This window comes from Octopus bimaculoides, chromosome 21 (genome assembly GCF_046866305.1).
Source record: "Octopus bimaculoides isolate indiv1 chromosome 21, ASM4686630v1, whole genome shotgun sequence".
NCBI lineage: Eukaryota > Metazoa > Mollusca > Cephalopoda > Octopoda > Octopodidae > Octopus > Octopus bimaculoides.
In genome coordinates, this window is record NC_142948.1 from 3,591,719 (window position 1) to 3,615,798 (window position 24,080).

At 33.4% G+C, this 24,080-nt stretch overlaps 1 protein-coding gene across 33 annotated transcripts in view; it reads right to left on the reverse strand.

Annotated features, from left to right (window-relative positions):
- Positions 1-24,080, reverse strand: part of LOC106875065 (neuron navigator 2) — a 1,326,672-nt gene that overhangs the window by 240,310 nt on the left and 1,062,282 nt on the right. For 28 of the 33 annotated variants that reach the window (XM_089339295.1, XM_089339289.1, XM_089339293.1 and 25 more), the window contains 4 exons: positions 17,908-19,550; positions 15,285-15,337; positions 13,353-13,376; positions 10,643-10,717 (listed from right to left, as the gene is read on the reverse strand). In XM_089339295.1, coding sequence (XP_089195421.1) covers positions 10,643-10,717; positions 13,353-13,376; positions 15,285-15,337; positions 17,908-19,550 — 1,795 coding nt within the window. The remainder of the gene's footprint in view (positions 1-10,642; positions 10,718-13,352; positions 13,377-15,284; positions 15,338-17,907; positions 19,551-24,080) is intronic. The other 5 variants (XM_089339323.1, XM_089339304.1, XM_089339302.1 and 2 more) reach the window with 2 other exon arrangements.

A 24,080-nucleotide genomic window follows, 5' to 3' on the forward strand; every position in this document is an offset into this window, starting at 1 on the left:
ATAAATAGACTGCACAGTCTTTCTTCTTCCAAATAGTTTTTTTCTTTTGGTTTTTAAAATAAATAAATATCAAAGTTCCTAAAGAATCAGGAGACAGCACTTAAACGTTTTTAAAAAAATTTCTTTGTTTTTGTTTAAAGAAATTTGGAGAAAAATAAACAATAAATTGAAATAAAATAAAATTAAAACAAAAAAAAAAAGGACAGTTTTAACAGGTCTGAAAAATAATTCTCAAATTAGATCTTAGAAATGCTTTCCTTGCAAAAAAAAAAAAAAAAAGAGAAATTTCTAATTTAATATAGTTTTTATTATTGTTAAAACAATTTAAATGATTGTTAAAATATGAAACAAAAAAAAATCCCTACACAAAGAAACTTTAACTTAAAGTGAAACTGTGTCCACCAGTTTCATTGATAAGGATAAAACAATTGTTTAGTTCAGTGAACTACCTTTTTGTTTTAATCAGAAGTGGTTGCGTATTCCACAGACAGCTGTACTCTTAATCAAACATACAAGCAGAAATACTGTGGACCAGTGATTCTCAACCATTTTTTCCCTGTGAATCCCTTTGATTCCTATTTCACCAAAGCGGACCCTCTTATCTATTCAAGGGTCTTTAACTCGGTGGTTCTCAACCATTTTCTCCCTATGGACACCTTTGATCCCTATTTTATTCAGGTGGACCCTCATAACCATTCGATGTTTAAAAAACCCTTTTATATTTTAATTATTACATATTAGTCGGAATTGTATTTTAAAAAAATTGTTAAAACATTTGGTGTTTGTTGAAGTATAAGCAATTTATTGCTTATAAATTTTAACAACAAAATCTCATACGGGCCTCCGCAGGTCACGTGGACCCTAGTTGTAAATGACTGGTGTAGGATGAAGCTATATGTGTTGGAGTGAGTGCATACAAACACATATATATGTAGGTAATAATAATAATATGCTTAGTCAGAAGAAATGAAGGCATTATTCCTTAATATATTTACTTACTCGTAAAGAATATCATCAAAATTTCCAAGGAAACGGAATGAAATTTAATAAAAATAAAAGAAAATAGAATCAAATATTTGTCATCATACTTAAGAATCTTTCATCTCGCACTTGTGTCGCTACTCTCTTTTACTTGTTTCAGTCATTTGACTGTGGCCATGCTGGAGCACCACCTTTAGTGGAACAAACTGACCCCGGGACTTACACTTTGTAAGCCTAGTACTTATTCGATTGGTCTCTTTTGCTGAATCCCTAAGTTACAGGGATGTAAACACACCAACATTTGATTGACCTGGGGCTCTAATACAAACTGCTTACCCAAAGCACTGTGCATGGATGGGAAGCAAGCTTGTAGGGCAATAATTCTAGTTTACAACCAACAGGTAATGTCTTGACAAAAGTCACGCACAAAAATATACGATGGGCTTCTTTCAGTTTCCATCTACGAAATTTACTCACAAGGCTTTGGTCAGACCAGGGCAACAGAAAAAGACACTTGCCCAATGTGTCACACAGTGGGACTGAACCTGAAACCATAAGGTTGGGAAACAAGCTTCTTAACCATACAACCATACTTGCAACTGCTTAAATTAATTTCGTAAAACCAAACCGAAAAGTTATCAATATATTTCACAAACTATACTTTCTATCAACTAATTAAGTTGACACTGCTGATTAAAGTTAATATTTCATTAAATTAATCGGCTATATATAATATTACTCAAGTAAACACTGATTTGATCTAAGTTAAAATATCTCGTTAAATTAATTGACAGTTTAATTCAATTTAAATAAAGATTTCGTTTTGGGATTTACATAGCAAAGTTTAATAATTATTTCCTTTTAATCTATTAAAATATTTTAAATATTCTCTCAATTGGATAATTATGCCAAATTAATAAGGTTTTTCTTGTGAATGATAAAAACAGAGACTGTGTTGAAATACATATGAAGAAACAGAACCCAAACAACTTCCAAAAATCTCCAAAAATTCTTTAAAAATAAACTTGCCTTATGATATTGTGAATTCCAAACTGTTCCATATTCATAACAGGTTTGAAAATCCATCGTGTCCATTTTGGATGTAAACTGGGAATTTCCTTTCCCAGGAAACTCTTGTTGTTGTTGTTGTTGTTAGTATTATTACTATTAATTTATCAGTTTGTGTTTGTTTCCATTAGGGGAGGGGAAAATATTTAAAAAAAAAAAAAAAAAACTAATACAAGAATTGAAGAGACGTTTGAAAATTGGTGAATTTTGAATTTTGTTTAGTTTATACATTTCATGTCAAACAAGCAAAATGCTACAAGTAACTTATAACTGTTCTGTTGCTATGGTAACAAGGGGCATCAGGAAAAAAAAAAAGAGGGGAGGGGGATGAAGGCAAGAGGGGAGACAAAAAGATGGAGAGAATGGATCAGGTTTAATTGTAATAATTTGGGAGCACTTTATGCAGCAGACAATTTTCCTATATATATATATATATATATATATATATATATATATATATATATAGAGAGAGAGAGAGAGAGAGAGAGTTATCCACAAATCTGTCTGTGCAAGAAGGGACAGAAACCTTTTTAGTTCCAAGGAAAATCTTCTGGAGCAGCAAAGAATAGCCAAATACAACTGATATATATATATATATTTATATATGTCTATATTATATTATATGTATATGCACATGTATGCATGTATATATTTTATGTTATATGGGTATATATTATCATTTGTCACAGAAATGGTAGCAGGAACGACCGAGAAATTCTGTGATGTTTCTTCACAGAGCAAACTCCAAAGAAATGACAAAAAAACCAAACCAAAGTAATGATAGAACATAATTAAGGATTAGAAGAATTTATCTCTGATTGCTTGCTTCTTTCTTTCTCTCTCTGTTGTTCAATCTTCTACTTATAATATCATACTAGAGAGACTAGGTATATATATATAGAGAAGGAGAGAGATATATAGGGGGAGAGAGAGGGGGAATAGAAAAGATAAGGAAGTTGAACAAGGAAGGGTGAGCAATACAAGGTGCCGTACATATTATGAAGATAACTTTTGAGGTGGATTTATCTATGTTCTACAAGTATTCACAGAGCAAAGACATTTTCATTGAAGCATAGAGAAAGAGAGAGGAAGAGAGAGAGAGAGAGAGGAAGAGAGAAAAAGCAGAGATGGGGAGGCTGTGAGATAATTCAAGAGGTTAAGATTGGAAGGATGGTGATAAGAACCGGCAGAGTACGAAAATATAAAAGTGGCCAAGACCCACTTTTATCCCCACCCCACCCAACCCCGGCTCTCAACTCTGGGGTCAGTTAGCGAACCTAATTCATAAAAACAACGACCTTCACCACTGAATCAAACTCAAACGTTATTGCTTATTCAGTATATAAAAATATAAAGAAAAATAAAACAGAAAAAGTTATTGATGTTGTGTTGACTGTTAAAGACAAATTATTCCATGTCAAGAGATGTGAGATTATTCGTTTTTAACAGTGGAGCTTGAAGTAGATAAGGCTATATAAGATAGCATGTTAATACTCAGTTAAAAACACTTTAGGATTGAAAAAAGTTTCAAAGATGGAGAGAGAATTTCAAAGGATTGATGTGAGTTCATATTCCATGGAGAACTTTTGACTTACTTCTCTCCAAAGAGTTGCTTTTTTCTTTCGTTAACCCAATATTAAGATGCTATTATTAATAGCTTCATCAACTTCGAGATCCAATGATAAAAACGACAACAACAAAAAGAAAAAAGAGAGGACAAAAAAAAAAAATGGAAACTGATGTGATATATTTACAAATTGAAGATTGCCGAAAGATATTTAATCAAGTAGCAGTTGATTAAAAAAACAAGAAAGGTGTATTTATAGATTTATTTCTGGAATTGACAGATTTAGAGCTGGCACAGAAAAACTATGACATCTAGACATCCCACAGATACTAAACCAACTGGTTGGCTGGCTGGTAATCTATACTGATTCTTGGAGTAAAAACCTCGAAATATATCTGCTTTCTTGGCCTAAAAACAGAACAGATATCTTTGAAACGCTCTCAGAATTTAGATTGGAGACATGATAGAATTCAGATATCTTGTAAAGCTTATCTAGAAGTATGTAATGTAGTTAGAAACGAACTACTAATTAATTCTTAATTCTTGCTTTTTTTTTATTAGGTATATTTGGTAAGACTGGTGAGTGACAGGTTTAGTAATATTAATGCTGATACTAATAATGTTTTCCATTCAACGTTATCAACCTTTAATCCCTTAACATATGCACTTCATTCATTATATTCACTTCACTCATTCCCCATACACTTGCTCCTTACTCACTTCTAGCCCCCTTTGTGCCTTAGGGTCCACCCTGGCACCTCATCACCACTATTTTATCTCTTTCTCCAGCTCCACCCCCGTTACTCTCATCCTGTCTCCCTACAAAGGAAGCATATATTCTCCCTCTACTGCAAGAAACCTGTTCTGTCCCGGACCCCTGGGGGCAGTGGAAAGATCCAGTGGGGCATTGAAGAAAAATGATGTGATAACAGAGTGGCCTCAAAAAAGTGGGTGACGAGGCAATAGCTGTATAAACAGCAAAATAATGGGTTAATTAGGTTAATTTTTATTTGTGAAATACTGTTGTTCTGAATTTGATGCAGAAAGTGTTGGTGAGTGGGGTCGTGGGAACCCCGGAAAATTTTGGGAACCACAGTTTTAAAGGGATCTAAATCAAAATCTTCTATCAAAATGTCATGTTAATTTATCTTACAAACACAGGCTTAAGAAGGAAAATGGGGTTTTACTAAATTCTTCATTATTTCCAAAATTAATCGAAACAAAGGCAGAGTATTCCATCAGAAATATAGTAACAGAAGGGTTTAAGGTGTTTAATTCCACTGATCTTCACCTGGAACTGTTGAGCTGTGGGACACATTGTCCATGAAGGACCTGAACTAATGTCACCCGATGCCAGGGCTGTAGGGATATGAAGCCACTTACAGACAGACCAAAGCAAAATGATAAGGAGAGATGGTCATAGCCAGAAAGGCTCTGACCACTAATCTGCTGAATTAGGACTGGAAACTGGAACATTAAGCAACAACAGCAATATCAACAACAGATTACATTGAATGAATCAAATTGTCATTTTTGCATCTCTGGTTGGGAAAAAACAAACCAAAAAAAAAAACAAAAAAAAAAAAAAACATCCATTTTTTGGCTATTTATTATGTAAAACAAAAAAAAAAAAGAAAAGAAAAAAAAGGAAAAAAAAAACGAACCAAATAAAAGGAAGTTTATTTGCTCAGACAAAACAAATTGATTTAACATTTTCGAAAGAAAATTCTTGTAGCCAATGTACTTTATCAGTGTATTTATAGACAGTGAAATAATTTCTTTGTCTCCATAAACTAAGTGAAAAAAGCACAACCCACCCCAACCATGCCACACCACACCAAAAGCAGACAGAATTAGGAAACATGAGAATAATTTTGTTTTATCTCCCTTTCTGCATTTGTGTGCGTGTGTGTGTATGTCTGTGAGTATGTGAATGGATGTATGCCTGTGCATGTGTGTGCGCATACATACACACACACACACACACACACACAAGTGCAGATATGGCTGCATTGTAAGCAGTTAGCTCACTGACCACATGGTTCTGGGTTCAATCCCACTGTCTGGCACCTTGGGCTACTGTCTTCTACTACAGCTCTGGGCCGACCAAAGCCTTACGAGTTGATCTGGTAGACGGAAACAGAAAAGAAGCCATTCATGTGTGTGTGTGTGGACTTTGGCAATATTTGAACTCGGAACATAAAGCAGAAGAAATGCTGCAAAGTATTTTGCCTGATGTGCTGACAATTCAGCCAGATGACCGCCTTAACAACAACGACAACAACAATAACGATGATGATACAAAACTCTAAGCCAGTATCATCGTCAGCGACCGTCTTTATTGATTAAATGTCGTAACTTCTGAGATGAGTTATCACAATGATTCTAACTTTCCCAGACTATTAATACCATCTTTTGTCTTCACACACACACACACACACTTACAATATTTACACAAATGTTTCCGTTCTAGCTGATCTCTGATCATTTTCTTTGTCTTATTTCCTGATGGAATATCTAAATTGTCCTAAAGTCAGATTTCAAGTCAGACTAAATTTTTCATTCTGATTTCTGAACGAAAAGCATTACCATCCAAATCCGCTAAAGCTACCAATATATATACATTATCTATTATTATTATTATTATTATATAAGGCAGTGAGCAGGCAGAATTGTTAGCGTGCCAGACGAAATGTTTAGCGGTATTTCACCCGTTGCTACATTCCAAGTTAAAATTCTGCCAAGGTGGACTTTGCCTTTCATCCTTTCAGGGTTGGTAAATTAAATACCATTTAAACACTGGGATCGATGTAATTGACTCATCCCCTCCCACCAAAATTGCTGCCCTTGTGGCAAAATTTGAAACCATTATTATTATTATTAGTATTATTATTATTATTTGAAGGTGGTGGGGATAGGGATATACTGTGACCACCACCATCAATGATTTAATGTCCACTTTCCCATGTTTGTATGGGTCTGATAGAATTCACTGAGACAGATTTTCTACAGCTGGATGCCCTTACTGTTGCCAACATTCACCAGTTTCCAAGTCAGATACATACACACACACACACACATATATATACATACATAATCTTAAAATAATAATAATAATGATTCCAAATTTTCAAACAAGGCTAGCAAGTACGAGGAGCTGGGGTAAGCCAATTACATAATAATAATAATAATAATAATAATCCTTTCTACTATAGGCACAAGGCTTAAAATTTGGGGCAACAGGGTGGGTGGGTGGGTGGGTGGGGGTGGGGGGGCTAGTCGATTACATTTGACCCCAGTGCACAACTGGTACTTATTTTATTAACCCTGAACAAATGAAAGGCAAAGCTGACCTCAGTGGAATTTAAACTCAGAACATAGAGGCAGACAAAATACCGCTAAGCATTTCACCTGATGTCCTAACAGTTCTGCCAGCTTGTCACCTTATTATTATTATTATTATTATTATTATTTATAATAATAATAAGAATAATTTTGGCACAAGGGGTAGGGGGTAAGCTGATTACATTGACCCCAGAGTTTGACTGGTACTTATTTTATCGGCCCTGGAGGGACAAAAAGCAAAGTTCACCCAGCAGAATTTGAACTCAGAACGTGAAGACAGACAAAATGCCGCTAAGCATTTTTTCTGGCATGCAATCAATTCTACCAGCTTTCCACTTTACATAATAATAATAATAATAATAATAATAATCATCATTTCTATATACAAGGCAACTCGGACAACAATATCAATATTTATATAATTCCATATAAATCTCTATAAATCCCAGATGTCATAGAATAAATAACAGATTAAACATCGTGAAGTAAAAAAAAATAAAAACATTTTTTTTTTTCCTGTTTTAAAGAAATATATTCATTCTTAAGAAAAACTAACAGAATATTAATGATAACAACAATAACAACAATAATAATGATTTCAAATTTCGGCACAAGGCCTGCAAGTTTAAGGAAGGGGTGAGGCCAATTACATTGACCCTGGAAGGGTGAAATATAAAGTCAACCCCAGCATTATAAATATATAAATATATACACACACATACATACACGCACAAATATATACATATATATACACACACATATATATGCAAACATACACATCCATATATATATATATATATATATATATGCATATATAAAACACACCCACCTACACATACACACACACATTTATATGAATACATGCTTATAAGCATATCTTTAAAATATCTTAAAGATAAGAGACAACATGACAATACACATGTACTTATGACTTATATAAAAATTAACACACACATACACACAAACAGTACACCTCACTGAAAATCAAACACCACCCCAACAAAAAAAGATTTCTTTTATAGTGTCTGTGTGTATATATATTTAAGTAATTAGAATAACAAAAGAATAAACAATTAAGTTACAAACTTCACTAGCTTATAATTGAGTATCACCCTACAGCTTCATCAAAGCTTCAAACATTAATGGACCTCACAACATGACCGTTTATTTCTTCACCCTTCCAATCTCTTATTTACCGTTCTGTAGTATAAGACTGACACTTCATTCTAACGCATAGATATATACTGGGTTCTAACACCAGGTTAGTAGTATTACTATGCCCAAGCAAAATATATATATAAATATATATATATATCACAGTTGTCAGTTGTGGAACACGACTGTCACCACATAAACCTGACGATTGCACCATGCGTGAAAGTACTAGCTTATTTCAATAATGGAAAATTGTAAAAATTGTAAATAACGAAACGTGAAAATGAGACTAAGTTGGAATTTCATTGATTAATATATTTTTCTATACACAAACGTACAAAACTTGTATATATATATATATATATATGTATATATATATATATATATATACAGTTATAAAATAAATCTAAGCATGCTGTGTAAGTTTTGTGAGAACCTGAAATAAAACAAAACATTTTTCCTGTTTTCTCTTTTTTTCTTTTTGTTTTTCTTTCATATACAATAAACAACGAACTGTTTCAGAAAAATAACAAGCAAAGATAAATCTCAAGAAAAGAATACAACAAGAACAAGGAAATATCGCTAATTATAATAATGGTAGTTCTTAACGAAGATAGAATTAGCAGTTAGTATTGTTATTAACGCTGTTAAAGTATGCATATATATAACAAGTATATTTAATATATATAATGCAAAATACAAGCATGGAGCATTCATATCCAGTGGTTGGAATTCCCTGGCAGTGGCAGATATAATTTTATTTGATTTTATCAGTAGTCATGTATGTTGACAAAATGGTGGCTGGAAATTGTATGAAGTCAGATCCATTGTTGCAGGGGAAACTCTGAGTACTTGATGTAAGTATTCCATGCTTCTATTTTATATTCAATAAATACACATTTAGTCCTCTCTTTCAATGACACTGAGGTCTACGTTTTTACATGCGGTTTGTGGATGGAGATATATATATATATATATATATATATATATATATACACACACACATACACGCACTCATATATATACATATGAATGTATGTAGAGAAAGAGAGGTGGTTTAGAAAGTTCTGAAAGAGAGATTTTTTTTTTTTAAAAAAAGAGAAAGAAAATAACTTAAATTTCCAAATCATTCTCAAGAGTCAGTGATTAGAACTGCATTGTCAGGATATTTAAAAGACAGGTACAATGATGATGATGATAATAATTCCAGCTGTTTTATGTTCAGACTGGCCAGATCCGTCCTCTCACACTGACCCTACAATGTCATTCTAAAGATAAGCAATCACATCGTGAAAAACTCGCAGCTTTGAGATAATGCGTGATTAATTCAAAAACAATTACATTTGACCAAATAATTTGAATACTTAAGGAAGAAAGATACCAGAGTGTGATACGAGGAAGATTTTGGCTGCTATATCTAATAGGTCGAAACGATCACACAAAAGACTTCCTCGTTGCTAATAATTCCACTAAGTTCTACTTCACCCCTTCGCCTCCCTCTTCTACTTCATCAGTTTGTTCTGATGACCAAATTTAAAGCAAAGGGGAAATAACTCTGTAAAACCTAGATGATTCAAGGGGAATAACTTTTACGACAAGGAACAAGTTTTTAAAGATTTATCTTGATACGAATATATTTTTGAATTTCTCAATCGTTTAAATTCTAAGTTAGTAATTAGCCAAAGTAAATTAGTGTTAATATATTTAATGGAAACAGGCAATTAAATAGCTAATTATTCTGGCATTATTAAATTTCTTAATTATTTATCACCCGAAATACTTAAATTCACCCTTTTTCTCCTCTTCACGACACAGTTCTATTCTTCAATTCTCTCTCTATTCTTGCGTTTAATCCTGTAAACTTGTTTTTGCAATCATTGGCTGTCTTTCGCTGCTTTATTCTCCCTCTTTTACCCTTTTCTGATGAGCTGTTGTGCACCTCACCACTGCATGCAATAAACTAATACATTTAGGGTAAGGAGCCATCCCGAATCATTTAGACCCCTGGGATCGATTTCCAAGTTTCTGTGGCACATTTATTTCCCTGCCAGATGGGATGCCAGCGGACTCCGTCAGGTCTTTTGCTATGACAAAAACATATCTATCTCTGTATCTACCCACACATACAGACACCTTCCACCCAATCTATTTTCCCCACCAGCTATCCCTGAGAGGATCGTAGGGGTAGAATCGTCAGGCATGCCCTCCATAGGGTCCTATCAGAAGCAACATTTTGTAATTCATTTTGCAGAAAGTGAATTGCATTTTCGTACAAAGTTCTTGCAGTTAATGAAGAATTTATTATTGTCAGTAGAGGGGAGGGGGACTGTAAATTAACGAAGTACCTCTGACTTGAAATAACATCCCAAACAATTCCATGCTATGCAATGTTAATCACAGACATTGAGAACAAAGCAAAGAAAATTTTGCTTTTTGGAATGAATATTGAAGAAGAACTCAATGCTAAAAATGTTATAACAATAACAATAACAACAATAATAATAATAATAACAAATGTCTTCCTACATTGGTACTCAGCTGTGTGGTCAGTGTGCTGACTTTGTCTTGGGCAGAGTCGAGCTCCCTCCGTAGTTTACGGATCTGTAAAAATTAAACAGCATGCAACAATGATAGAACGAAATGGAAGAACGGACAGGAAATAATAAAGGATATGAGGAATGACAGAAGGAACGGTTAAAACAGAAAGCTGACAGTCATTTCGACACACAAACAAACGACACCATTTTGGTAATAATGATTCCAACTGCAATAAGCATCAGCGCTTGCAGGGGTTTTTATGTGGACAGAGTAAAATTGTTAGACACTCATTGTTATCAAAGCCAAAAAAAAAAAAAAAAAAAAAAAATGAATATTCTGTATACAAAAAAAAAAAAAAAAAAAAATATATAGAGCTTCACACTTTCACACGTAAGATATTTCATTTTTAAAAATAATTTTTGTGTAAGGACTGAGTAGAACTTCAACTAGATATTTGCTGTTATGAAAACCAAATTGAAAATATACAAAAAAAAAAATTAAAAAAAAAAAATTACACACTCACACATGTAAGGTCATTTTTTTTTGTTTTAAATGATTTTTCACTGTAAATTAAAGGAAGAATTAAACACACACACAAAAAAAAAAAAGAAGCATTAATTAAAAGGAAGAATTATCTAAATGTAATATAATTTCTAATTTAGGCAGAAATCCAGCAAGCTGGTGGGAAGGGCCAAGATGGTTACATTGCCCCTTCCCCACCGTATTTGATTGGTACTTTATTTTATCAACCCCTGAAAGGATGAAAGGCAAAGCTGCCCTCGGTGGGAATTTGAACTCAGAATGTAAAAAGCAGGAAGACATGCTGCCCCAAGCATTTTGTCTGAGGGGCTAAGGAATCTGCCAGCTCGCAGTCTCTTAATCTAAATCTAATATTAATTAAATAAACTTTCAAAATGTTTAAAACCTAGGTTTTAATATGAATTTGAAAATCAGTCATGAAATTAAATGAAAAAAAAAAAAAAAAAATGTATTTGATAATTATGAGAATTCATGAATGAAAGGAAGAAATATATTTAATATAACGGAAATAAAATTTTAAAAACCTTAAAATCTAGATTTGAATATAAATTTGAAAATCAATCATGAAATTGAATTTAAAAATAAAAAAACAAAAATGAAAGTATTTGATAATAATGAAAATTGAAGAAAAAAAGAAATATATGTAATATAAAAGGAATAAATTTTAAAAAAATTAAAATCTAGATTTTAGATATAAATTTGAAAAATCAGGAGCAACAAATTAAAAAAAAAACTGATTATTATGAAAACTAATGAAAAATGGAAGAAATATGAATAAATTTATTTTAAAAAATCCTTAAAAATATGTTTTTAATATAAATTTGAAAATCAGTTGTAATATTAAATTTAAAAAAAAAATTGAGAAAAGAAATAGTATTTGATTATTAGTTACAGAGGTGAAGCAAAATATTCATAAAAACTAATGAAATGGATTATTCTGAAAGTGAAAGTAGCAAAAACCAATTCTTAGAGGGTTTCCTAAAAAAAAAAAAAAAAGATAAGAATATTTTTCTTATAAAAATCCTAATGGAATTTATTGCAGAAATTCTTAACTAAAAGAAATGTTTATATGGAATGAGAAAAATAAAATTATTCATGACGGAAAAAAAAAAAAAAAAATCTAAGCAAATGTGTGTCTGTGTGTCTAAATTCTTCAATATTTAACAAGATCAAACTTTCGATTGTGGAATGGTTTGTCAAAACATACACCCATGAATACACAAACACATACATTTATGTGTGTGTATATATATATATATATATACATATATATATACATACATACACACACACCTTCATATATATATTATATATACACACACACATATACACATACATACATACATATACATAGACATACACACGTGCATGCACATATATATTTATGCATCAATATTTTACGCTGGAGTTAACTGAATAAATAAAATTGACAGTAAAACATAATTAGTCTGAAAGCACCTGGTGTTAATTTAGGCTACAAAAGCTTATCAAGAAGTTTTAATTAATATCAAATAAATAATTTACATATTTGTGTGTAGAAAGACAGAGAAGTAAGGAGATAGATAGATAGGTAAATGGATAGATCAATCGCTAGATAGAGAGATAGATGGACAGATTGAGAGAAAGAGACACAGAGAGAGGCAGAAACCTCAACAGAAAGAGTGAGTGAAAACCTCAGTCCATTAATAGATTGATTACATAAATATATATGCAAACATATTCTTAGACTAATGAGAGCTTAAGGAATCAAAAAAAAAATTCACCACAAAGCACAGATTAAAAATAAAATAACAAAACAGAAAAACAAACCAATAAAACACTACAAATCCCTTAAAAAAACAAAGGAAGTAATCTTTGTCAAAACAGACAAAAATGTATATAATTCTACCTCGTGATAAATTAACACTGTAACGAGCAATCTAATTGAGTATTAATTGAGCAATTGAGTAATTTTTGTAATATAATTCACCAGAATTTTATTTCGATGTTTTTTATTAATTTGCAATGACATCACAGAAAAAGCTAATTCGGCACACGTATGTAGGTGTATATATATATATATATATATATATACATGTACATATATATATATGTATATATAACACAACGCACATCACTCATTCACACACACACTTTATTAGCATAACTGCATACATACCTCTTGGTTATGTTTCTCTTCAGCCTATAAATATAAAAACAATTTTTATTAAATGTCTCTAACAGTAGAGATCCATTGTTTTATACATTTTATAGCAGTAACGACCACACACACACACACACACACACACACACAAAAAAAATTCTAAAAGAGGTGACACTCTTATTATCATTATTATAATTATTACATATTAGGGATGTATGGCTTAGTGGCTAGGGAGTCGCACTCATGATCGGTAGATCATGGTTTCAATCCCTAGACCAGGAGGTATGTTGTGTTCTTGAGCAAAACACTTCAACTCCATGTTGCAATTACTTCGACACCTGATGCCTGGTACACCTGTGCACCTGTTCAGGTAACGTTGATTTGATGGAGGGAGTGAACTAATGTCTGGCACAATATTACTGTCAGCCTCCATGGAGAAATCTCATAAAATCCAGTAACTCTTATTCACCATTGTAGCCTCTGGTTGGTCTCCTGACCACTTTTCTGATTCTTTGAATCCACACGCTTAGCTAAAATTCCAATGCACTCTTTTACGGAGGACATCTGAATAACAGGAAAGAGTTCCAGTATCAGAATGGTTCATGCCAGGTATCAAAATGCCTGCTTCACAAGTGCTGCTCAATGCTCTGTGGACATAGTTAAGGCTGTAAGACATGATATGGACAGCCTGAAAACCAAATTTCCCCAAACTGTGATGATCTTTGGGTGAGTTTCCGGTAAGGGTGACGCCATGCCACCCTACATATTTCAACAGGGCCTTAGGCTCCATTCAGAGAGACATGTGAAGCTGCTAGAGACTGTGCTCAGACCCTGGCTGGAAAGAGCTGCTGCTGGAAGGCCATATGTGTGGCAGCAGGATTCAGTTCTCTTCCATACTTCCGAGAAGAGTCAGAAGTAGTTGTTGGAGAATTTCTGGCCTTCAAAACCCACCAATTGTAATTTCCATGGATTACTATGTGTTGGGGTGTGATTGAGAAAGATACCAACTGTTCTAATTGCAACACAAACGCTGAGCTAGTCACTGAGGAACGTATGTGCCAGATTCCAAAGTCATTTTGAAGCCATGGTGAAAGCTGAGAGCAGCTATTTTGAGTCAACAGCCATAATCTAGTTGATATTTTTTGAGTTTTATAAATACTTTTATTCTTGGGTGGGATAGCGTGCTTTCTTTTCTTTTTATGCAAATTGTCAAATTTATCCCAGCATATATATATATATATAGATATATATATATAATAATAATATAATAATAATAATAATATTGGGGATAAAAACCAAAATTACAGGTAAAAGCTCAATTAAAATCAATTTATTAAAAATTATAATTAAATTAAGTTTCACAGTATAAAATATATAGTTTTAGGGAAAAGAACCTTGGTTCTTTTCCCTAAAACTATATACTTATAGCTAACTGCCTACACTTTTTTCTGCAAAATAGGGGTAGTTTATCCTGTTCAGGCTATATTATTAGCATTATCCTGCGATGGAGAATTTAAAATCACTTCTTTAACTTTCTAAGACATCTCAATGCTTCTAAAAACAAAACTTCGTTCGTTTGTTTACGTTTATCGTAATTTGAATTTAATATATATACACATATATATATATACGCGCATCATATGATGTAAAAGCATCCAGTACACTCTGTAAAAATGGTTGACGTTAGGAAGAGCATTCAGCCGTAGGAACCATGCCAAAACAGACATGGCACTTGAACAGCTCTTCAGCTGACCAGCTCCTGTCAAACCGTCAGACAGAACGATGACCGGCCAAATCTATCTTTATCTGTATACTCTACTGCTCTACCGCTTAGAAAGTGTTTCTTTTGGGGATTTATGATTAACTGATGATATATATACATATACATATATAAACGCATGCAAGCGCACGAAGCTAATAAAATGTTTCTTCATAGAATATACTCACGGAAGAATAAATGGATGATGAGGTCGATACTAGCGACAATGAAGATCCATGCACTGGAAAAAGAAAAAAAGAGAAAAAACAATAAATATGCAAATGAATAATAAAGCTAACTCTGCAGAACGATCACAATTATCTCCCTTAGACGCCTTAGACCTAACACACACACACTTAACGTTATCATCTCTCACGCTTTCTCTCTCATACACACACGTACGCAACGTCACCCTTTCTCCTTATCTCTCGCTGTCATATTCTCTCTCTCTCTCCTTCTCTCTCTGTTATATTCTCTCTCTCTCTCTCTCTCTCTCTCTCTCTCTCTCATATTCTATTAGATCCAAATGCTATCGTTCTCCCTAATTATAAACTGTTACCCACACCATCTCTCCCTTATCGTTTCTAACTCGTATATACAGGAGACCCGGGATCAGCAGGTTCGGACGACATTCTTTTACTTGTTTCAGTCGTTTGACCGCGACCATGCTGGAGCACCGCCTTTAGTCGATCAAATCGACCCTAGGACTTATTCTATCGGTCTCTCTTGCCGAACCGCTAATTTACGGGGACGTAAACACTCCAGCACCAGTTGTCCAGCAATGTTGGGGGACAAACGGACACACACAACGATGACATTGGACCGTAGGACATGTGGTTCTGTGTTGTTACTCTTCATCCGTTACAGACATTGAAACAACTACGAACTGCCATTCTTATATGTAAGTGACAAAAAAATAAACTTCTTGGTGTGTGCAAAGCTTTGTTAAGCTGGGATTAATTAAATAGAGGCCCATTAAGCAGCAATGATCGGAATAAAGGTGAGAATAGATATACGTTGCTTGCATCTAATTAGGGAAATTTGTTTGGTGTTGGTTTGGTGGTGGCACAAGCGCTCAGATGCATTTGAAAGGAACTGAGAAATGATGTACTGAGGTGTGTGCCATTTCTAATAACCATTAGCAACAAAAGCCAAGTGAAATAAATGGAAGCAGAGATAGAAACGGGTTTTGTGGCTCATTTTAGCAAAATCTTACCTGTTTGATTTTTATGAAATATTATTTACTAAACTACAAGCAAAAATGAAATAGTGTGTATGTGTGTGTGTATATATATATATATATATATATATATATATATATACTCAAATACCAGAGGTAGAGTAATATGCTTTATTTAATAGTAGCAGAAATATAACAAAAAACTGTTACTCTGAGTTTCACGTTCCCGTTCATCGGACAGTTTTGTAAGATTTTCTAACAAAACTGTCCGATGAACGGGAACGTGAAACTCAGAGTAACAATTTTTTTGTTATATTTCTGCTGCTTTTAAATAAAGTATATTACTCTACCTCTGGTATTTGAGTACTCTTTTTTCCACCTTGTTGCACATTTCATGTGCTTACTCCGGTATATATATATATATATATATCCCCACCTCCAGATATGTTTATGCAGAATATTAGCAATCACACACACACACACACACACACACACACACACACACACACACACACACACACACACACACACACACACAGTGCATAATAAATTTATTTAAAAAATGAAATATAACACATAAAAATTTAAATATCAATTATCTAATGATTAAAGTTTCATGTTTTAGGAACAAAAAACAAATGTCATTTTTAATCATCTTAATGAATTTTGAAACTGGAACCAAAGACTTTATCTCCATTTCAAATAGATTTAAATTAATCTCTAATTCTATAATTTGAAACATTTAATAGATCATTCATTAATAGCTTACAATTAATCTCCAAACTGTTTATTATATCTTCAAAGTGATGCTGTAATTATATTTTGATGACGACTCAGATATATGTATATATATATGTATATATATATATATATATATATATATATATACATATATATAGATACACATGGATGTTACAACTTCTGCATCAGTATCATAGAATTATGGCCCCATAAGCATGAATCCACTTTTAGGGTGAACTTTTGGAATGGTTTGGATCACATGGAATGTTAAACCAATAAATGACTACACACACACACACACATGTATGTGAAGATATACATAATAAATATTCATATGTATATACATATATATGTTTGTGTGTATGTGTGTGTGTGGATATATCAAATTATGAATTAAAAGCAGCTCACGTAATGTGAATATAACTATCTCACACATATAATGAATGTGTTTTGTTGATCCATGAAATTTGCTGCGGGATAGCTTCTGGGAAAAATTCCACAACTGATGCTGAGTCTCAAATTATGTATGTGTAACTGATAATATGTGTGTGTGTATATATATATATATATATATATATATATATATATATATACATACACACATACATATATACATATATATATATATATATACACACATACATATATACATACATATACAGATATATATATATACACACACACATATATATATACAGATATATATATATATATATATATATATATACACACACACATATATAGCACTCGTAAGTCATCTGTGCATGTGCCATATATATATATATATATATATATATATATATATATATACATACACACACGCACACATATATACAGTTGTCTAGTAAAAGATATTATTTTAAACAAATGTGAAAGAAATATATACTCACAACTTGCATCTTCTTCTTTGCTTATCTTTGACAAAGCAAGACTGCTGTAAGGCATACTCGACTGAGTGTTGGACCGTACCATGTTTTGAGTGTAGCTTTGGCTGAGCATGCTGGGATTGTAAGCAGTCATGGGATAGGTGAAGCGAGATGATGAGTGCGAGCTGTTGCTTGGTGTGGGGGAAGAAGGCTGCTCGTGAGGGCTATTGACTTGTGAATATGAATTTGTGCGTGTCAGATCTTCAGAGATTGTGTGGTGATTGCTTGAATAGAGACATTCAGACTGCGTCGACCTGATGCTGTTCGAACGATGCAAACCCATGTTCGGATTTTGTGCCATTTGATGAGCCAAAATTCGACAGCTGGCACTGCTTAATGCACGGGCCTGCTGCAGCTGGGCCTGAATGCTAGAAGCTGTCGAAGAGATAGATTCCATGCTTTCCGTTTCAGACATTTGCATAGGGCTGTGGCCGCCAACTGAACTCAAGTTTCCATTGCTGTTTTTCAACCATGGATTGTTTGCAGAAGCCGAATGCCGCGGACTGGAATAATCTAAAGATATATAATTGGAATAACTCTGGTGACATGGGTTATGAGTCGTATACGGACGGCCAGAAGAGTCGTGCTTGCTATAGGTGGCGTGCGGATTCGATATAATTGTGCTGTTACACAAACCTTCACCGTTTTTGTTGCCCATGCTATTACGACTGCTCAGCAGTTTCCTCCCTAAAGTATTCGATTTATAAAGTTCAGAATCAGTCTGAGAAGAAGTGGTAGACTTGGGGGTGTTGTTTCCAGATTTCTTCCTTCTTTCCAAGGTCGAGTTAGAATATGCGTCGGGACCCACGTCCGACATTGACATTCCACTCGGTTTCGGAGCGCTTCCAGGGCGAGGAATCGACGTTATTGGAACTTCGTAGCCTCCGTTACGTCCATCTGAAGACCGGTCTCCATGTTTTACCATTCTCCCAGGAACTGAGTCTTTCGATCCGTTACTCTTGTTGCTACCCACTGACGAAGAGCTGGCGTTGCTGAGCGGTCGTCTGTAACCGTAATTATTAACATTCATCCCACTATTGTTCCCGTTGTTGCTACTGTTCATACCGTTTTGGTGGACCTTTTTCATGCTGGCATCCATCAGACACGATTGGTCAGTGTTTGTCTCAGAATCTCTCTTCGTAGAATAGCGATCGCTGTCGCAGAAACTAGAACTTGTATGTAAACTGATGCCGAGATCAGAATGGCTGACACTGGTCAGTTTCCTTAACGGCCCAACGGAGCCATCAGGTTTCCGCCAATGAGAATGGTCAAAGCTGCTGTACACGTATGCATTCTCACCAGAATCGGACCCTCCATACCCTTTATTTTGGGGCAGCGAATATTTTCTCCAGCTGGAAACTAAGTGGCTCGGACTTTGGTAATCTGAAGACAAAATGCCAGGACCATGTATACCAAAACGCTTGCTAGTCAGTGGGACAGTACCATTGACCATAGTACGAGAACCTTCTTTCGGTGTCCGTTTCAAACTGCTGTAGGGGTTGGTGCTGTCTGAACAGTTGGAACCGCCGGTTAGATTCTCGTCTGTGCTTATTTCAGCAATGGTATCACTTATATCCCCACTGCTTATTGAGCTACTGTCATCAAAGCTACAAGGAGAACAGAAAAGAGGAGAGAGAAAAAAAATATTAATAATAATAATAACAATAATAATAAAGAGAAATATTGATGACAATAATAATAATAATAATAATAATAAAGAGAAATATTGATGACAATAATAATAATAATAATAATAATGATAAGAATGTTGATAAGAAAAGATAATAATAATAACAACAATAATAATAAAGAGAAGATTGATGACAATAATAATAATAATAACAACAATAATAATAAAGAGAAGATTGATGACAATAATAATAATAATAATAATAATAATAATGATAAGAATGTTAAGAAAAGATAATAATAATAATAATAATAATAATAATAGATCCGGAATAATAAAAATGGTTTCAAATTTTGCCACAAGGGCAGCAATTTTGGGGGAAGGGATGAGTCGATTACATCGACCCCAGTGTAAAACTGGTACTTATTTTATCGACCTAAAGGATGAATGGTAAAGTCGACCTCGGAGGAATTTGAACTCAGAATGGACCGATGGGTGAAGTACCACTAAGCATTTCATCTGGCATACTAACGATTCTGCCAGCTCACCACCTTATCTGATAATAATAATAATAATAATAATAAGAAGAAGAAGAAGAATGACAACAATAACTATAAACATTGATGACAATAATGATACTAATTAAAATAAGAAGAAAGTTGATAAGAAAACATAATAAAAATAATAACAATAAGAACCAAAATGATAGTAGTAGTAGTAGTAGTAATAAATAGGACAAAAAGAAGAATGTTGATAAGAAAAATAATAATATAATAACAATAATAGTAAAAAGAAACAGAATAATAAAAATAATAATTATCCTTTCTATTATAGATACAAGGCTTGAAATTTTGGGGACGCGAGTCAATTACATCAATCTCAGTGATCAACTGAAACACTGAGCTGACCTTGGCAAAATTTGAACTTTGACCATAAAGATGGATGGGATGCTGCTAAGCATTTTGTCCAATGTGCTAACAATTCTGCCACCGCACCGCCATAAAAGTCCCTTCGAATATCGGCACGAGGTCTGAAATATCGGGTGAGGGGGGCAACTGGCATTTATTTTGTCGACCCCTGAAAGGATGAGAGGCAAAGTCAACCCTGGCAGAATTTGAACTCAGAACATAAAAGGCTGCTCAGCATGTTAACAATTCTGCCAGCTCACCACCTTAATAATAATAATAATAATAATAATAATAATAATAATAATAATAACAATAATAATAATAGTAATAATAATAACAATAATAATAAGAAGAATACAGTAAGAGGAATAAATAAATCAACAAAAACAAAGGCACACAAGATTAATGAATGTAATTAATATGAGAATCCAGTGATGAACTTTTATATAAAAAAAGTAAAAGTATCATAAAAAATTAAAAAAAAAAGACCTTTAACAATACTTTATAATTTCTCTCCCTTTTTCTCTCTTTCTACAAAGATCTTACAATGTGTATACGTAAATATACACGGGAAGGGTCAGGGGGAAAAATGGCTATGGTGAAATTCTTGGATATTTTTGGGTAAAATTTCTTTGTATGTAAGTGTTTGCCTGTCTGGGGGTTTATATGTTGTTTAGCTTTTTTATATAAACGAGTGGAATCTAATCACTTAATTAGTGAAACGAGTTATTATTGTGACACAGTGTATAAGTAACGAAGTATCTGGAATACTTTCGACGTATATATACATACACACAATTAGAAATCTTTTAAAATTCATCATATATATTTGCCAGTGCCCCTGGACTGGCTTGTGCGGGTGGCACATAAAAGACACCATTTCGAGCGTGGCCGTTTTCGTGCGGGTGACACGTAAAAGCACCCACTACACTCTCTGAGTGGTTGGCGTTAGGAAGGGCATCCAGCTGTAGAAACTCTGCCAAATCAGACTGGAGCCTGGTGTTGCCATCCGGTTTCACCAGTCCTCAGTCAAATCGTCCAACCCATGCTAGCATGGAAAGCGGACGTTAAACGATGATGATGATGATGATGATGATATATATATATACATATATATATATACACATATATATGCATATGCACACATACATATATATATGTTAGCTTCCTGAATTTCAAAACAATTAGAGGCACACACACACACACATATATCTTAAAATACTGCCTGAGCACTGGATACAATAAACTCATCATTATTAATATTTATCATATTTGTCTGGATTCGATTTTTCCAAAATCCTTTTAGTCCACATAGTTCCATATTAATTTAATATATTACTTTCAAATTCAAGGTCTTTCAGTTCTTTTGTAATGATTGCTTATAGAAAACATTCTTGTTGTATTCCTCGTGTGTGTGTGTATGTGTGGATATATATATATATATATATATATATATATATATATATATATACACACACATGTGCGTATGAAGTGCTTCAATAGATTGTGTTTATCGAAACATTTGGACCTAAACGGATTAAACTTTTGTAACCTTTTGGAAGCACTGTTCCATATTTTGCTCAATTTAAAAGAAAGATTTCTTTCATATATTTCTTCAATTTAATATTCTAATGTAGGTAATTAAAAATTTCTTTCTCTTTTAGATTGGCCTGGAATTGAAATAAAGATTAAATAATAATAAAAAAACAAAAAAACACTTAACAAAAGAACTCCTACAAAAATTTACCAAATTCTTCAATAAATTTCACTGAAATCAAATTTATAAAGAAATGGCCTTAAAGAGTGACAGACATAATGGTTGTTATTTATATAGTTTTTTAAAATAAGTTTTTCTTGAAGGCATATTCAACAACTAAACAAGAGATTAGTAGATCAAATCCTGGTGCTGGTACTATATTGTTGCTGGTACTATAAGTCAACAGACAAAATTTTTTTTTGCTTATATTCCTGTTAAAATACACATTGTCTATGTGTTTCAGTTAATCTTGAAAATAATCAAGAACTTGGACAAATATAACTGGGTGGTCGGGAAGCTCGCTTTGTAGACATGTGGTTTCAGGTTCACTCCCACGGTGTGGCACCTTGGGCAAGTGTCTTCTACTATAGCCTTGGGCTGATCAATACCTTGCAAGTAAATTTGATAGATGGAAACTGTGTGGAAGCCTGTTGTGTGTATACATATAGAAGATAAAAAAATTACACATACGATGTGGATATGCTTTTCCCTCAAGTTATTGTCCAAAAATCATAATTTCACCCTTTTAATGATATATACATACATACATACACACACACACATATATATATGGGCATGTGGCATAGTGGTTACGGTATCCGGCTCACAATTGTAAGGTCTTGAGTTCAATTCTTAGCAGGATGTTGTGTCCTTGAGCAAGACACTTTATTTCACATTGCTCCAGTTCACTCAGCTGGCTAAAATAAGTTGTACCTGTAATTCAAAGGGGCCAGCATTGTCACACTCTGTGTCACGCTGAATCTCTCTGAGAACTATATTAAAGGTACACGTGTCTGTGGAGTATTCGGCCACTTCCCCATTAATTTCATGAGCAGGCTGTTCTGTTGAGTGGATCAACAGGGACCTTCATTGTCGTATCCGATTGAGTACCACTCAATTATACATATATACATACATATATATATATATATATATATATAGATGTATACATACACATTTATATATACATACACATACATGTACATATGCACACACACATGATGGGCTTCCACTCTGTTTCCATTTACCAAATTCTCTTCCAAGGCATTGGTCAGTTCTAAGATGCAAGCCTAAGGTGCCAGGTAGTGGGACTGAACCTGCAACCATGTGGTTGTTTTTACAAAGCAAACTTCTTAAGCACACAACCAGAATATATAAAAAAAACAGATAGAATCTAACAAAAAGAAAAAAAAAAGAAAAAAGGAAAAAAGAAAGAAAACAACAAAACAACAATAACATCCCCGGTAAAATACACAAAATAAAACAGGAAATTCTTCACATGAACTCAAAGATGGTCGGAACATGATGTTAATCTTTAGACTTTAGAAATTCTAAACAGTTTATCTTTCGGTAAGGCAGCAGTCAGAGAATCATGTTAACAGCAGAGTTGCAGAATGTCTTTGGAAAGTTGTATCAAGAGATTAACAATATGCCAAAGAATTTTTATTTTTTTTACAACGACGACAAGAAATTTCTATCAAAGTGTTTTCACCTACCAATAAGCAATATCACATAAAGTATATCAAAGAATTTTATTGATTTTTCTCAAGAAATTTCTTTTGTTTTGTTATTGTCTTTTTTGGATTTTGTTGTTCTTTGATAGAGTAAGAACATTTAACACAACATCTGCAATCGTATATGGAGGTGAGCCAGATGGAGTGATTGCAAAATGAAAGATGGTTTCAGGTAAAAAGGAGAATTGAAATAACAGTGTCTACCATGGCGCTTAGTGGAATGGGTTTTTTTCCTCTATCTCGCAGAGACTACACATGCATGTGTGTGTGTGTATGTGTATATATATATATATGCATGTGTTTATATATATTTATATATATATATATAG